The sequence below is a fragment of the Grampus griseus genome (genome assembly GCF_964374135.1).
Source record: "Grampus griseus genome assembly, chromosome: 12".
NCBI lineage: Eukaryota > Metazoa > Chordata > Mammalia > Artiodactyla > Delphinidae > Grampus > Grampus griseus.
Window position 1 is genome coordinate 12,075,325 of NC_139006.1, and position 17,351 is coordinate 12,092,675.

At 47.7% G+C, this 17,351-nt stretch overlaps 1 protein-coding gene across 1 annotated transcript in view; it reads right to left on the reverse strand.

Annotated features, from left to right (window-relative positions):
* Window positions 1-15,864: 15,864 nt before the first annotated feature.
* RNFT2 (ring finger protein, transmembrane 2) overlaps window positions 15,865-17,351 on the reverse strand; it is a gene marked incomplete at its 3' end in the record, with an annotated part of 59,243 nt that continues 57,756 nt past the window's right edge. Inside the window, exon 11 of the mRNA XM_082667504.1 lies at window positions 15,865-15,999. Coding sequence (XP_082523630.1) covers window positions 15,865-15,999 — 135 coding nt within the window. The remainder of the gene's footprint in view (window positions 16,000-17,351) is intronic.

Sequence of the window (17,351 nt, forward strand, 5' to 3'; positions counted from 1 at the left end):
TATGCTATTTTAAATAAATGAGATCATACTGTTTATGCTATTTTGTAATCTGTTTCTTCCCCAATAAAAATAGGTTGCTGAGATGTTCCCATGTCAACAGAGGTTTTCATCATCTTTTTTTATGGCTGCATGGTGTTCCGTTGCTTGGATGGACCACGATTTCCTTATTTGGTCACATCCCCAGGGATATTTACGCTGTTCCCCATTTTCTGATAGTTCGTAAGTGAGGTTTAGTGAACATTCTTGTTTGGACAACTTTGCAAAAAAAAAACACAAAAAACTGAAGTTCCGGGCTTCCCTGGTGGCACAGTGGTTGAGAGTCCGCCTGCCAATGCAGGGGACGTGGGTTCATGCCCCGGTCCGGGAGGATCCCACATGCCGCGGAGCGGCTGGGCCCGTGAGCTATGGCCGCTGGGCCTGCGCGTCCAGAGCCTGTGCTCCGTGGCGGGAGAGGCCACATCAGTGAGAGGCCCGCGTACCGCAAAAAAAACCAAAAACAAAACAAAAAAAACTGAAGTTCCTAGAGGTGAACTTGTTGGGTGAAAGAATATGTGTGTTGTAACATGTGATACATAAGGCGAGATTGCTTTAAGAAGGGTCTGTCCATTTGGTTTGGTGTCGATTGTGTGCTGTGCTACCCCCAACTTCTCAGTGCTTATTCTTTTGGACATCAAGTTAGTTTGGCATTCAAGGCCCACCTGCCAGAACTTCATAGTGGGCAGAGTTCTGAGATCTCTGGGCTGTCTCCACAGACTTCATATAATCAATAACTCTTCACTGATAGCATTGATAACTATTTACAGATAACAGGGGCAATAGATAGATAGGCAGAGAGAAGGAAGCACATCTTCCAGGAGCTGCCAATGGCCTCTTCCTTTCTCATACACCCCACACCTAGCCTTCTGCTCTTTTAGTCCCCTCAGCCACCGTCTCCTCAGAGCCCAGTGTCCTAACTGGCCAGCATGAGCTACATGGACAGAGATTTAAATGCTAACATGGACCAGAGCATCTTCCCTCTAGGAGGATTCCACATGGAGAGCTTTGTACCCATGATTCTTAGACATCAGGACCGACCACTGGTACCATTTGAACTCCATGGTCAAAATCAACCCGCTGAAACCAAAGATGGAAGAGTGGGTAATAAGAACCTGCTGTCTAGCACAGGAAACTCTACTCAATACTCTGTAATGACCTATATGGGAATAGAATAAAAAAGAGTGGATATATGTACATGTGTAACTGATTCACTTTGCTGTACAGCAGAAACTAACACAACATTGTAAATCAACTATACTCCAATAAAAATTAATTTAAAAAAAACAAAGATGGAAGAGTGGGGAAGTTCCCACCATTATTCACGTGCTCACTTAGCCATTGTCACTCAACAGGTTGAACTGAACACCTGCTCTGTGCAGGGCACGGTGCTGAGCCCTGAGGATGAAATGGTGGGTCAAGGGGAGAGACAAGTGTGTGTAAATGCACAGAAAGTATTCTGGGGGGCTTAGGGGTGGAGTGAAGGCGGCTTTCCTTTTATTTCTATATCCTTCTCTGCTATTTGAACTTCTAACTTATCACATATGCAAACGGCAAGAGCAAAAAAGATATTTTTTTCAACTAAAAATTGGGACCTCTTAGGAGGGAACCCAAGAGTCCTAACTCTTCTCAGATGTAGGGAAAAGGGGGTGAGGCTCCTGCTCTAACGCTGCAGCGGGATTCACAGCTCACAGCTCTCCACCTGCAGCGCCCCAGCCCAGGCAGCGGTCTCTCGAGGCTTCTTCCCCCTCTGTCCCCCGCCCCTCCACTCTGTGGGCGCAAAGTGGAAATAGGGACATTTAAGAACAGGCATTTCATGAATCTCTTCAGTTGTGAGCTTTGGTTGTGAGTCAGCATTTGAGAAAGTGCTTTATGAGCCAAGTTGGAGGAAAAACATCCCAGGGGCAGTTCAAGTGGTTCATAGGGAGCTGTGGACTTTATGTTTTTAAACTAGTTTAAAATTGTACAATGACTCCTTACTCCTTTCAAAAAAAGAAAAGAAAAAAATAACATAAACAATACAGAAGTAAAGTATACCAAGTAGAGCGCTGTAATTGTTCTTTTACTCCACCCCCAAAGCCACTCCCCTGGGGTAACTTTCAGTCTGGAGTATATAACAACAATAACAATAATAATAACAACAAATGCAGACCTTATTATGTGCTGGACTTCTAAGTCCTCACATATGTTAACACTTTCAGTCCTTATATCAACACAGTAAGATTGGATATACTCCCCCACCTTTTTCGTATAAGGAAACTGAGACCCAGAGAGGTTAATAACTGGCCTAAGGTCACACAGCTTTTAAGTGTCTGAATCAGGATTCCAACTCAGGTGTCGAGCTCCAGAGTCTAGGCTCTTAACCATTATACGATTTTGCCTCTCTGCCATACTTTTTATATGGATATATAGATAGATACAGCTATCTGTGTACGCACACACACATATTCATTAAAGGAAAAAAATCTGGGGCATTTGCTCTTTTCAATTAAAAATCATAGCCATCTTTCTGTCTCAGTACATTTAGATTTACCTCTTTCTGATAGGCAGGTGGCTTAATTTGTTAATCCAGTCTCCTGTCAATAAACACATGGGTTGTTTCCAAACTACAGATTTGTAATAAATTCCAAATTTATTACAAATAAAGCTGGAGGGACCATCCTTGAGCACATTCATCTGACTGCTTCTGTGGGCTAGTGGAGGGTGTCCAATTTAAAGTCCCCCAGAAGAAACAAACAAAAAAAACAGTTATACTTACTGACATGACATATCCTGAAGTGAAAAAAATGCCAACTAAAAAACGAACAAACAAATCCTCCAGAAGTGTATACATAGGCCCACCCTCTGTGGAGCGTGCTGTCGTGGCGTTGATGCCGTGCAGAGGTGTGCTTCTAATATTCATCCTTCACTGTGGACGCCAACCGGTAATCAGTACACAAACAGGCACAGGAATTTGTCCATTTAGCAGCCCTGGGAAACCCTTAGAAAGACTCATTATACGCTCAATGATTTACAGGTAGGAAAAGTGAAAATCAGTTGCTGGTCCTAGTTTTGCAAGGAAACAATACAGTTTCTCGCCTGATGCCACTGTTATTTTCCCTTCGTCATCTCCATTCAACTCAGGTATCAACACAGCCTCAATTGTCACAACTTTCAGATGCAGTTCCCTGCTCGTCAGGGTCCCCTGTTTGAGCCATACTTGTCACTGCCCTTGCGCCTTGCTTAGGCCCTTTCCCCACCTAAACGATCCTGCCTTCTTCCAAATATGGCAAAAACATTGTCTGGGGCTTCCCTGGTGGCGCAGTGGTTGAGAATCTGCCTGCCAATGCAGGGGACACGGGTTCGAGCCCTGGTCTGGGAAGATCCCACATGCCGCGGAGCAACTAGGCCCGTGAGCCACAACTACTGAGCCTGCGCGTCTGGAGCTTGTGCTCCACAACAAGAGAGCCCACGACAGTGAGAGGCCCACGAACTGCGATGAAGAGTGGCCCCCGCTCGCTGCAACTAGAGAAAGCCCACGCACAGAAACGAAGACCCAACACAGCCAAAAATAAATAAATAAATAAAATTAAATAAACAAACAAACCATTTAATTAAAAAAAAAATTGTCTGTGTATCTTCAAGGCCCAGTTCAAATCCCGCTTCCTCTCTGAAGCTTTCCTGGTGAGTGTAACCGCATATCGACTTCTGGGCTCTAAACACACCCAGACCAATGTGTCTGCACACTCATTGTCTGCAGACAATGGTCTTTTACAGTCCTGGCCTCTGGCATTTCATGTCTTCCCCAGTAAGACTGGAGGCCAATTGAGGGCAGGCACTGAGCTTTATCTTGTGCAGAGAACAATGCTTAGCATGAAGTCAGCACACTCCATAGCACACAGTAGGTGCTTAATAAACGTGGTTTCTTTCTCACCCTCCATCGTTCCTTTTTTGTACCCATGCTTAAGGCAGCATAATCACCTCAGGCTAATGCTGCAGGGTTCCACTGACTTTGACTCTATAGGTCAGTATGACTAGACACCAACAAAGTGAGATTTTTAGGGGTTACAGAAGCTGGTTTCCATGAACTAAATTGAGTGTGCTTCTCAGTTGAGTTGACGGTGACTCTGAGTCAGTACTCCATGAAAACATCTAGCAGCTACACAGTAAAGCAGAATGCCTTCTTTGCTTGTGCCCTGATGGGACAGGAGGGGAACGGGGTGGGGGTTGGTGGTTGGCGGGCTGCAGGGGTCTTCTCCCTCCACCTGAGCAGGTCAAAAGCAAAAGGTTTGAAGTTGCTGATTCAGATCCTTGTGACCAGCAGCTAAGGTCGATTGTGGGGTCCATGTGATTATGGACGCAGTTGTATGTATCGGTCAGGTCCAAGTAAGAGGCAGAGAGCACCTCCAAACTGAGTAATCAGAGGAGAATTTAGTAAAGGTTCGATGGCAAAGTGTGCGCAGGGTTTAGGAAATCAGTGAGGGATCCTGCAGCCCCACTCCCAGGTTGGCAGCCCCCCTGGCCTAAAGGCAAGGCGAGGGGACAGGACCCAGAGCCTGGAGAGGGGCCTGGAGCTGCACCAGAGAGCTTCCTGGCAGGTACTCCAGCCGACCTGTGGCCCTGTCTCGCCGTGCCATTGCCACCTTCTGTGAACCAGACCCCAGAGGAGGCCAGAGGCCAAGGGAGGCTGTTGGTGCAGTTCATACAAGTCAATATCCCGGACTTTTGTCCACTTGAAGGTCATAAAGTCATCTCTCTCCTACACCATGTGGTTTGTATCACGCACATGGCAGTTTTCCCACCACCTGCTTTAGAGTAATGTACGAATTGTGTTTATCTCCTCTGCTGACTCTCCAACCTCATCTCCCCCCTGGCCCCAGGGCCCAGCCTTTGCTTGCGGCTCATTGAGCTCCCTGACCTAGTCATGGTCTGTCCTTCCTCTGTGTCCTGTTTCTTCTCCCTTCCTCCCCGCCTCTCTTCATCCCCTTCCTGTACTCCCTCCCTCTCCTCCTCTCCCTCTTCCTCTCCTCCTCCTGATATACTTCACATCCTTTTCCATTATCTTCGTGTGTTACCTTTAGAGCCCTGAACACTTTCTGAAATTCTGTGTTAGACTGCATAATCCAAAGATGGCCACGACAATATCTTCTCTCCCATTGGCTGTTCTAGAACCTGGCCACTCCCCCATGGGGTAGTGTCTAATTCCACGCCCCTTAAATCTGGGCTGGCTTGTGATCTGCTCTGAACCAAAGTGATTTCTGAAGCTGGGTCAAAAAAGGCAAAGCAGCTTCCATCTGACCCTCCGAGACACTTGCCTTCGGAGCTCTAAGATGCCAGGTCAGAATCCATCTACCGTGAGGCTGCCATGTTGTGGAGAAGCCCAAGCACAAGTCAGTGGTGTTTATTATATTTCCAGAGTTGTGCAGCCGTCCCCGCAATCAATTTTAGAGCATTTTCAGTTCCCCAACAGAAGCCTCGTGCCCATTAGCATTTAGTCCCCAATTGCTTACATTCCTCCCCAGCCCTGGGCAACCACAAATCTGCTTGCTTGCTTTATAGATTTGTTTATTCTAGACATTTCCTGTAAATGGAATCATACAACATTTGTCCCTTTCGCGTCTGGCTTCTTTCATTTAGCAGCATGTCTTCAGGGTTCATCCGTGTTGTAGCATGTGTCAGCGATTCATTCCATTTTATGGTCAAATAATGTTCCATTGTATGGAAATACCCTACTTATTTATGCATTCATCAGGTGATGGGCATTTGGGTTGTTTCCACTTTGGAGCCATTATAGATAATGCTGCTCTGAACATTTGTGTACAAGCTTTTGCATGGATATATAGTTTCCATTCTCTTGGGTATGCACTGTTTTTCTCTGCCGTGCCGGAATACCTCCCCTTATCCTGGCTAATTCACTGGCATCAGTGAATTCAGTACTCAGCAGGGGTCTTCCTCTTTCTCTGACTTCCCCTCCTCCCTCATGAGCTGCCTCTCCTGTGGGCTCCCATAGCCCATGTCTACCCAGATTGCAGGCTCTTCCCATGACACTGTCATTATTGATTTCATCTCATCTCCCTTTGTTGGCTTTTGAGCCCCTTAAGGGTAAGAACTGTGTCATTGGATCTGTAACACCTAGTATGGTGCTTGGCATGTTCGTCAATGAATGAGTGAATGGATGGGTGGGTGGGTGGATGGATGACAGCAGAGACTGTCCTACAAGTCTGCCTTGAATATGGATCTATGAAATGAATAGATGATGGTCCCGTTCCTGACACGGAGGAGCAAAAAATGTAATGTGTCTCCACATCGTCTTTTTAAATCACAGAAGATGCCTATGTAAACGTGTAGGTCTGAAAACAAGAGGGGTGTGTGTGTGTGTGTGTGTGTGTGTGTGTGTGTGTGCGTGCACGTGCACATATATGTTTAAGGAAGGCTGCTATATGGACAGAGCTTTGGGGGGAGGGGCAGCACCAAGACTAGCTTTGGGGGAACCTTTCCTTCCAAATCAGAGCTTTGGTATCTAGCAGCTCTCGCCTATCCCCCTCCCCCTCCCGACAAGCGGAGCTGGCTGTGCAGCGGCCCAAGGCGCTGACGTCATCCCCAGTGGCTGTCTGCACGTGCCTACTGACTGAAATACAAATCTTTATTTCTGCAGGTTGGTGAAAACCCTGTGTCCTTGGAGAAAGCCGGTTCCCATTTTCCTGAGGGGGGAGCCCAGAGCTTGAAAGGCCGCAGTTGGCACTTCGAGAAGGAAGTGGAGAATAAAGACGGCGCCTGGAGCAATAGTAGCAACGCGGAATGGGACTGGGGAAGCCCTCTTTGATATCCAGCTGCAGAAACAGACACCCCAACGCTATTTACATACAGCTCTATATATATATAGAAAAAGAAAATATGAATATTATTCTTCAGTGCATGCCTTGTCGAGGATGTGGTCCCCTCCCTTTTCTGCACCTTCCGATGTGAACTTTGATGCTCTTTCATGTCTGGGGCACTGGAAGAGAGATGCTTACTGTGTACCTAGAAATTTTGCAAAGACTGGTGGGAATTAGCCTCAGAGGCGACCAACTGCCTGGGAAGGGATGCCGGTGGAGGAGGAGGTGAAAGTGCAAAAAGCAAAATAGAAAACAAAAAGTGAGGACTCAGGGCCAATTTTGTAGGGGCAGTCTGGGACACCTCCATTTCTAAGTCTTGACAAGTCCTAGCCTCTCTCTACCTACCTAGATAGATGGCTAGTCCCACTGTCATCAAGACAAATGGCATTCCCCACCCCCCCTACCAATCTGGTGTCTCTGGTGCTTCGCTTAAATTTTGCTGGTGCTACATGTGTTCTTGCTGGTGCTGTCATGGTATGCTGTTGCCAGACCTGCAAGGCCAGGGGACGAGAGAGGTTTCTATTTTGCTGTTTCAGATTCTTATTTTAAAGGAATCAGTCACAAAAGTGCCACTTGAGAGTCTTTTCTCTTTCTCTATGTGGGGATGAATACACGGAGGTGTTTTGGAGCAAACCTTGGGCTCTGGGAGGGAGGAAGGGTGGGTGATGGCACTGAGTGGCTTGCTGGTTACGGGGTGGAAAACTGACCTCACGTGTGACTTGTTTGCTGCCTCCTCCGCCCGCAAGTACCCTGCGAGTTCAGACCACAGCCTCCCCGACTCCCCAAGGGGATTTCAGGGCTTAGGTTTTATGGATTGAAGAGCCAAGAAATGGCTACCTTCTGGTCAAGGGTGAATTATAAGCCAGGGACGTTGGGGGAGGGAGAGGGTCATTTCAATGAAATGCACCAGCATCTCACTTTCTGAGGGTCTGATTTTTTTTCTTTTTCCCCAGGATAAGCTACTATTTTCAGAAGTTTCTAGAAGGGCTAAAAAAAGATGTGTGCTGGACTGAGACTTGGCTGCAAAGACTCTTCAGGGAGTGATGATTATGTTTTGCTTTCATTAAAAAAAATATCCAACAACAGGTATTATTTCTCTGTGCAGGGCTCACACTGCCCTTTTCAAAGCTGAGATGGTGAGGCACGAGGCTGCAGGTTCAGTCATTCTACAAGGCTGGATTTGCAGGTCACCACGCGGTACCTGTGGAGAGGGGGTCTGCTGGTCTGGTCTGCAGACACTCTTCCAGTCCTAAGAAACCAGCAGAGGGACCAGCCGTTTTCAGGTTGACATGGGTCTGAAACGGCAATTCTTTCTCATGGGCGTTGCTGAAAATTACCAGGTCCTTTAGAATGCAGGGGCTTTCAGGGCTGCTGCAAGCTGAGAGCTGTCTTTGTTTAAAAAGAAAAATAAATCCATGCCTTATGTTTTCCTAAGTAGCCCTTTAAAGAAAAATGCAACCCAGAACTGCTGAATGTGAGGGCAGCTTCCCACCCACCCCCTCCCCACGGCCGCCCCCCGACAGCTTGGAACTCGGCAAAGCCAAAAAGAAAGCTTGTTTATAGAGAATTTGTTTCCCTTCATGGCTGGAGCCCTTCCTGCAGTTATGTTTACAGGGGATGAGTGTGTAGGCAAGGTCGTCAGGGAGCAGCAGGTGACATCCCCGCCAAGCCGTGAACTCAGAGAAGGCAAATTCATTAGAATGATATGAAATACAGTCTCTGCTTTTATTTAGTCACTTTCCTAGCCAGACGCTAGACTTTCCAGCTGACCCCATTTTCTGGGGAGGGGGTTTTCATTACTGTAGTTGTACGCGATCGTAGCTCTCTGCTGCTTTAAGGCTGAACCTTCAAGACCACAGTGGGGACGTGCTGACTACCTAGACACAGGTTAAAGGTCAGAGGATCCTTTTTTTCGACCCTGACTAGCTTATGACATTCCCGCTGGAGGATCCAAACTCCAAATGCTGGGGTTTCAGGCAATTTTGATTTCAATGAAGCCACATCGCTTGAGAGAACCGGGCACCCAGGACCCTCCTCATGGAGCTTTACAGCCAAGTCCCTTGTACATATTCTCTTATATTATTAGAAACTGTGTATTTATCTAACCCTGGCTTTTTCTTGCACATCATTAATTTGAGTGCATTTCTCAAATGCCCCGATTTTTGACAAGGGGTTGTTTTTAATGCTTGTTTTTATATGAGATTTGACTTCTTGATGGACATTTGTATTAGGAAATTGAAGCATGATATATATGTATATATTGTCTCCACCGTCTCTCCTGTTGCATTACTTGGATTGCATGAGATAGTGGGGTGGTGGTTTTTTTTTTAAAAAAATATTTCCACAGTGTGCAAAGTGCTGGCACCATTCCCCCCCCTCCCTGGCTTTTCTCTGGCTGCCAAGGAGTCATTGATTTTGATTAGCTTCACTGCAGAGCGTCTGTGAAGAGAGAGAGAGAGAGAGGGAGGGAGGGAGGCTTTGAAATAAATTTTAAAAAAGACCTCATATCAGGTTTCAGCAGACAGCAGTGTGTGTGTGTGTGTGTGTGTGTGTGTGTGTGTGTGTGCAAAGCAGAGGGGGGCTTCTGAGATCATCGTTTAGGTAGCTTGCTGCATAATGAGGTGAGAAGCAAACAGAAGGGCCTCCTCCTTTCTGGTTGCTCTCAGAGGGTGAGGGTACGGGAGCCACAGGGATTGGAAGCTCTTGGGACCTCAACATTCCAAATTAGATCCATTCCCTTCTGGAAGGTTCTCTCCCTTACCCCAATGCCCACGAGCAAGTAAGATCTCTTTTCCCCTTTTCAGTTTTGGGTTCCATTTCATAGTCTCTTGAGCATAGCTCGATTAACGGTTTCTTTGGAGGAGCCCTGCACCTCTCTGGCTGCTGTCCATGGTCCTAGGCTGTACGTCTCCTAGAACCCAATTCCCATTTTGCTCCTCTTTCATTGGGATCCTGGAGACGTTTTTTCCACTTCTTCCAGTGATCTCGTTTTTAAATTCTTTTCTATTTTGATGAGGGGAAAAGGGTGATTTAAACAATACGGTCACAGTACAATGGAGCTGTGACTTTGGTTTCACAATTTATATGTCTGATCTCACGTACTCCTAGCTTTATTATCATGTTTCTGACAGTGACAAAATACCACTTCCCCTTGCTTGGGAAATTGAGGGAGTCCTCCTCTGATGCTACCCAAGTGTCTTTTGGGGACACTGGCTTGCCATTGTGGACTTATTGAGTGTCCACCTGGTATTAGAAGTTGCAGTGACCAGAATACAGGTTTTGTTCTTCCGTGTGGATACCATTTCCTTTTCTGAATGTCCCCTTAAGTCCACCTGGGCCCATCACAGGGTCAGACGCTGGTTTGGGGGGGTGAGGGGGCGGGCCTAGTCCCACGGGAGCTGATGGAGGAAGTTGATATCAAAAGTGTCATTCTGAAGTATAAATCGTAAGCTTATTTTTAAAAGTTTAATTAATTCATTCAGCACCTACTTATCGAGCACCTACCATGTTCCAGGTTGTAGAATCTCCTCTGGGAAGAGACTTACGTATTGATCATGGAAGGGTAGACCTGCTTGCCACCAGATGATGCTCAAATGTCCCTTTCCATTATGGTTCACAGATTTGTCGGGTCATCACTGTGACCCCAAGCCTTGCTGGCAGATCGTTCTATAGAATTTGCATGTACTGAGCTCTACACTATTGTGAAGGCAATTCAGAAGCCGACGACCTCAACTCATCCCCAGCACGAAAAGGCTGGTTCTTGCTACTTCACACAGTAAAGCAGCACTGTGCTAAGAGCTTTCCGTGTTTCCCCCTTAGCTATTCCTCACGCCCACTCTGGAAGACAGTGCTGTGATTATTCCCATTTCACAGTTGAGGAAGCTGAGGCTCAGCGAGGTTATGCAACTTGGCCAAAGTTGCACGCGAAGAGGGAAGTGGCTGAGCCGAGATGTGGACTCAGGTGTGCGTGGACCCCACCCCCACCCTGGCCCCACTTCCCTCCAAGCCCCCCAGCTAAGCTTCCTGCTCCACCGGGTTCCTTCCTGAGCTGGTCCCACTGGCATTGCTAGTTCAAGGGCAAGCATGTGCCTGGGGCCCAGCAAGGAGCAGGGGAGCCTAACTTAGGTTGCATTCGGGGACACTCCAGCACAGCCTGGATGGTTCAGTTGGAGATTTTATGTATTTGTTCCCTGCCCTTTGTGTTCCTGACTTCTGTAAGGTCCCTGGGACAAGCATCTCATTTGCAAACGAGGCCTGTTTGACCTACTTCCTAGGACACGGGAAATCTTTCTCATCTCCTTCCTGTCCCCTCCCCCACCCAAACCCCCATTTCCTCCCCTCAAGGTCTTCTGCACTCTAAGCACCCAGGAACGCCTGTGCGCGGTGGAGATGGCTGTGGGGCTGTCTGGAACCTCAGTGAGCCTTCTGACTCAGCTGGAGAGGCGATATGCTTGGGGACATTCCGTTCTGGTTTCTACCCTTGCTGGCTCGCTGTGCTCTTTTGTAAGAGGAATTTCATACCTTGGAGACGCTTTGTACATATTTGTAATGACTTTATTAAAAAAAAAACAAAACAAAACTGGTTGTGTGCTTCCAGCCAAAGGCCTCTGCGTTTTCATTTCCTTTTGGAAGGTTGGTCTCCAAAGACTACGGGAGGATCTGGCTACACACGCCAACCTTCCCTGGGACAGAAGGGCACACACTCATCTCCTGTCCCTGTTGTGTTCCTGGGAACACCCCAAGGGGAGGGTTGGCCTAAGCAGTACCCTTGGGTTGAGCAACACGTTGGGGGAACTGGTCCAACAGTTCAAGGTCAGTGTACAAAAGCATCGTTTATGCATGACATGACGCAGATAAGCAAGTGAGCCTGCAGGCTGATGTCTCCAACTATGGGTGAATGGACCGCTCAGGGTGGGGTACTTTCACCTGCATTTACCTGGTCTGAGTTGTACCAAGAGACCAAGTTCTAGTTTATTCCTAAGAATGGTAGGTTGAGGACAGGTGGTTTTTCTAGATAATAGATCCTTTTTTCTTCTTTGGGGACCCACCCCTTTCCCACTCTCAGTCCATGCGACTTGGAGGGATGGACTTCATTTCCCACCCACCTCTGTTCCCACGTCCAGAGCTCAACAGCCGACCGAAGCTTGTCCAGTGCTCTGAGTCCCCAAGGCTAAAGTGATTGGTTTGGGGGCAAACTAATGAGAATCAACCTCAAAACTCCAGCTGGAGCTTTGGGGAAGCAGGGGCTCTCTTTGCTGGGGTTGTGAAGCTGGTAGAACATAAGCTCTCTGGAGGCTCTCTTCCCACCACGTGGGATCCGACTGCCTGAAGACTAAACCACCATCTCAAAGGAAAACACTTGAGGGATGGAAAGACATGATTCTACTATCATCCCTGGAGCCCCTGAATCCAGCTGTACCTAAAGCCCATACTGTTACATGAACCAAATAAAGTCCTTCTTTTACTTAAGCTGTATTTGGCTTGGTTCACAAATAATTTCAACCAAAAAGTTCTGCTTGATGATGCTTTTGTGTCTGGCTTCATAACGTTGCCCTGAGAGGCACCAATTGTCACCTAATGCTGTTTACGTTTTAAATATCCATCGTCATCTGAGAAAACCCTTCTTGAATCAGCCCATGCACCTGGGGTCCAATCAACCTATAGTTAATGGCCACAGTGGGCTCTGTAGCTGCCACCCCAAGATCCCTTCTACCAGTTCTGGGTGCCATCCTGCACCTTTGTGTGCTTTGTGGCACCCGACACCTTCAGAGGCCTGGGCCTCCTCAGTGGAGTGCCTGAGAGGTCTCCCACCCGCCACATTGGCTCACAGCTGGGAGCACAGAAACCTCAGGGTGGGACAAACTCTGAGATGCAGCTGATGCTCCGGAACTCCCGGCAGGACCAAGCTGAGCTGGGACTTCTCTGAGAGTCGCCCTCTTGCTGGGCTTCATCCCCTCCCTCTTCTGTTTCACTCATTCCCTTACTAGTTTCTCCTGGGAGCACTTCCTTAATAAATCAAGCGCCAACTCAACGGGATCTACTTTGGGGAAAACCTGCCATCAGATGACCACCCCCTGCATGAAGTGTGTCTTCGAATTTGTCCTAAAACAGGTCCACCTGGCTTTAAGGGGCAAACGGAGACTCAAGACCGTGGATGTAACTTTCAACGACAGATCATATTTATTGGCAGAATGGAACTTAAGGGGACATTAAAAACACCGAAGGCAGCTCTGTTTGGCCCAGAGCAAAAGTACTAAAAGATTCCAGGACTCCCTTTTTACATTTTCTCTTTCCAACCCCAAGTCTTGGCAGCCTGGAAGTCTCCCAATACACACTCCCCTAAGGAAGGTAATGAACCTATTACATCCAGGTCCAGAGCTTGCTTTTTTTCATCTCATATTTATTATGGTCAAGACCTTTTACGTTAGGAGGGTCATTTACAAAGACTTCGTGGAACTTGAGTCAGTGAGTCATGAAATATTAAGAACAGGATTCTGCGACCTGACAGTCGATTAATCCTGCTTCTAACAAATGAGTTGCAGAGCCGAGACAGGTAAAAGAGGGTGGCATTGTTCTTCCTTTCCAACGGTGGCTCTTGGCTGCTTCTACTAAAAGCTCGTGCTAGGGAAAACATGCTGCTTTATGTTTGGAAACCTCTGCCCTGGCCACTGTTCCTCCCTAAAGCAGAAGTTAAATCCTCCCACCCAAAAGAAAACCTCCAGACATGACTTCCCCCCCCAGAGGGTAGGGAATGAATAAATAAAATCCTAAACTAAATCATCCCATCTGCCCCCGAGTGTTCCCCACATGGGACACTCTTTAGAGTGTCAGGGACATGGCTCATTATTTGTGGAATGTTAGAGGTTTTTTTTGGTGGCATGAGTGTAATTGACAAAACCGTTGGGGTATTCACCAGTAATCTACATTGTTAGTTTCCCTGGTTCCAGTAGACAATACACTAGGCTTTGTCACCCTGGAGATGGCTCCAGGGAGGTGGAGTGACTTCTCAAAGTCGTGCAGAGTCTGGAATCAGAATTCCAGGCCTGACTCCCCACAGACCGATCTATCTGCTCTGTCACATGCTGCCACTTTAATAAGTAAGTCTTCTCCAGCTGCAATTTCTCATGCTTCTTTGATGGCATCTGCAGGCAGGGCGATCTTTCTGATAAAAACCAGTTGCAGAAGCTCCTGTTGCTTCCCTTCAGTTCTTCCTCAAGGCAGGGGGTACAGAGCAGCCGAATCTGCCTGGCCCCATTTCCCTCCACTTCCCCTTCCGAGCTGATTATCCAGGCAAGTGGGATTGTAACATCGCGGCCATTGCCATAGTAACAGAGCTTGAAAGATGCCACGCTGCCCTGGAAGGGATGTCTTGCTGGGTATCAGGAAATAGCCAGGGATGTCAGGCAAAGGAAAAGGTCCTGGCTTGACAGCACACAGGGGTGAATGCTCTGAATCTCTTGGGGACAGATGGGCATGTGAATACTGGCTGAGAGTGCGGTGGCAGCAAGGCTCCCATCATTTCTCCTGGGGCTTCCTCGCTAACCTGCTCAGTAGCCACACAGATTGCTTTCTCTGTAATGCCGTTGGCGCTAGCCTGTTGTGCTGAGGTTGACAATGAGAGAATAGAGTTGGGAGGCGGGTAGGGCAGACAAGATTCCACTGGCTTCTAAGGGATCACCTGTGCCTTCTCCTCCCAGATTTCAGCACAGGGAGGGTCTCATGGGTGGAGAACTTGTGTTACAGAGATTAGTAGCTCTGGTATAGAGATTCCAGAAACACTGATCACTGCTGTGCTCTATACCACCACCCTGGCTTGTGGAAAAATCCATAACATGGATCATGCCTTTTGCTCTGAAGGCTACCAGGGGAGAAGGCAATGGCCACAGGAGCTGTTGAGAAGCCTGAGTCTTAAGTGAGGGACAGGACAAAAGGAGGAGGAGAGAAATAAAGATGGGAGTGGACACCCCATGACATCTGCATCTGCACCAGAAATGGCCTTTCGTGATAGCCAATCACGATTGAGCATCCCCGCCAGAGTCCAGCTAAACAGCAATTTTAAGGACCAAGTCTTTCCATGGACCCAACCACGACTAGATTTCAGAGCTAGTGTTCACTATTAGCATTCTCAGTGCAGTCCAAATCGAACGTGCTATGCACCTGAGCCACTGACGGGTGTCAGAATCACCTCTTGTGCTTTCAAAGAAACATGTCTGGGAGGCCCCACACCTGAAGTGTCTGAGCAGTGGGTCAGCATGTGGTTAAGAGTCAGGCTCTGAAGCCAGACAGGCCCGGGCTGGAAACTTGGTCCATCATTGCTCACTGGGTGACCCTGGGAAAGTTTCCACATGGAGCTCTATGCCTCAGTTTCCTCATCTGTGAAACAAAGGAAACAACAGTACCTCCGCCATAGGGCTCTTGTGAGGATTACAGGGGGTCGTCCGGGCAGGAGGCTCAATGCTGTGCCCAGCTCACACTAAGTGTCTGGTACACGTAGTTACTGTAGGTATAAGGTAGGGCTCAGCATTGGTATTTGGAAAATACTTCACAGTGATTCTCATCTGCGGACTTGGGCCATTTAGGGGAAGACAGTATCTCCAGGCCTCTCTCTAGTTTGCAGCATCAGGTATTAGGTCACCACGAGTTAAAATAATCAACAGGTGGGACTTGGTCCATTACCAGTTCCTTGACTTGGAGGGAAGTGGGAGACCTACATAGGTGGAGACTGAGTCTGAGTGAGAAGGCGTCCCCATGTGTAGGGGTAGGATGCACACACCATGATCAGAGCAAGAGAAGAAGGTGAAGGTGGGGAAGGGGACAGGGGCCAGGCTTTAGAGGAAGAGATGGAGAGAGGCAGGAAGGAGGACAGTCAGTGCTTGAGGACTTTTTCCCAGGAAGCCCCCGGAGTTGGACCCAACACCGCTGACCCTCCGTCATCTCCCTGGTGTGCCTGGGAGCACCGATGCTGCAGTCTTCAGCCCTAGTACACCTGGAAGTGTGCCGAAGTGGCCCCGTCCTTCCAGCAGCGCAGGGTATCCACGGCAACCGAGCGGCAGAGCGGGCAGGTGCGCTCACGGTCCAGCCAGAGGCAGAGGCACTCCTCACAGAACACGTGCTGCGGCGACAGCAATCAGGACCATTGGGGCCACTTTCCCAAGCATCCACCCTGTGCCCGCCTCGGTCCTAGGAGCTGGAAGCCAGTAGTGAGCAAAACAGACAATTCCTGCCCTCACGGAACTTGTATTCTAGCTGGGGAGACAAATAGCAAGAGGAATCTCTAAGAGGCAGAGTTTGCCAGTGGTAAGTGCTAAGATGGAAAAGCAGGGAAGGGGGGATAAGAGGGCTTGGGAGGCCTGTGATGGTGAATGGGGTGGCCTGGAAGGATGTTCCTGAGATACTGATATTTAGGAAAAACTTGAAGGAGGGTGAGGAGTGAGCCCTGGTGATATCTGGGAAAAGAGTGCTCCAGGCAGAGGGAATAGCACGTGCAAAGGCCCCGAGGCAGGAGTGTGCCTGGTGTGCTGGAGGAACAGCAAGGAGAGTGGGGCTGAGCCTGGGGGTAGAGGGCGGGATGAGGTCAGAGAGTGGTGTAGGACCTTGGGAGGGCTTTGGCTTTTATTCTGAGAGAAGCAGGGAGCCGTGGCAGGGTTTTGAGTAGAGGGCTGACTTGATATGATTTGTATTTTGAAAAGATCCCTTTGGCAGCTGGGTTGAGAACAGACCACAGGGGTCAAGAGAAACATGGGGAGACTGGAAACATTAACGGGTTCCACTACCCTCTGGCTGCATAACTTGGACACGTGATTTAACCTCCCTGTGCCTCTTTTTCCTCACCTGTAAAATGGGGATACTACTACTGCCCTCATAGGAAGATTAACTAACATTAAAGTACTTTCACACGACAATCAAATGCACTATATGATTCTTGATTGGATCCTGGATGTGGGGAAAAGCCCTAGCTATGAAGGATGTTGAAGACGATTAGAGAAATTTGAATATATATTTGAATATTAGTATTTTATATCAATTAAAAATTTGATACTGTGATAGTAGAATTGTGGCTATGGGAGAGAATGTCCTTGTTCTTGGGAAATGTCTGCTGAAATATTTAGGGATGATAGAATCAAAATGTCAGCCACTTATTCTCAACAGGTTTAGGGGGAAAAATCTATACTAAGAAAAGGCAATGTGGTAAAACGTTCACGATTAGTGAATCTAGATAAAGGATAAAAGGTTGTTCATTCTACTATCCTTCAACTTTTCTGTAGGTTTGAGATTTTTTAAAATAAAATTGATAATATAAAAATCCAAAAATATGTTTTTTGAAAAAAGGCACTTAGACCAATGAATGCCTGGCAAATAATAAGTTTTCTGTGAGTGTTGGCTTGGCTATTATACAGTAATATTTATTATTACATTATATCTGTTTATTGTTTATTATCTGTCTCTCCATGGCAGACTGTAAGC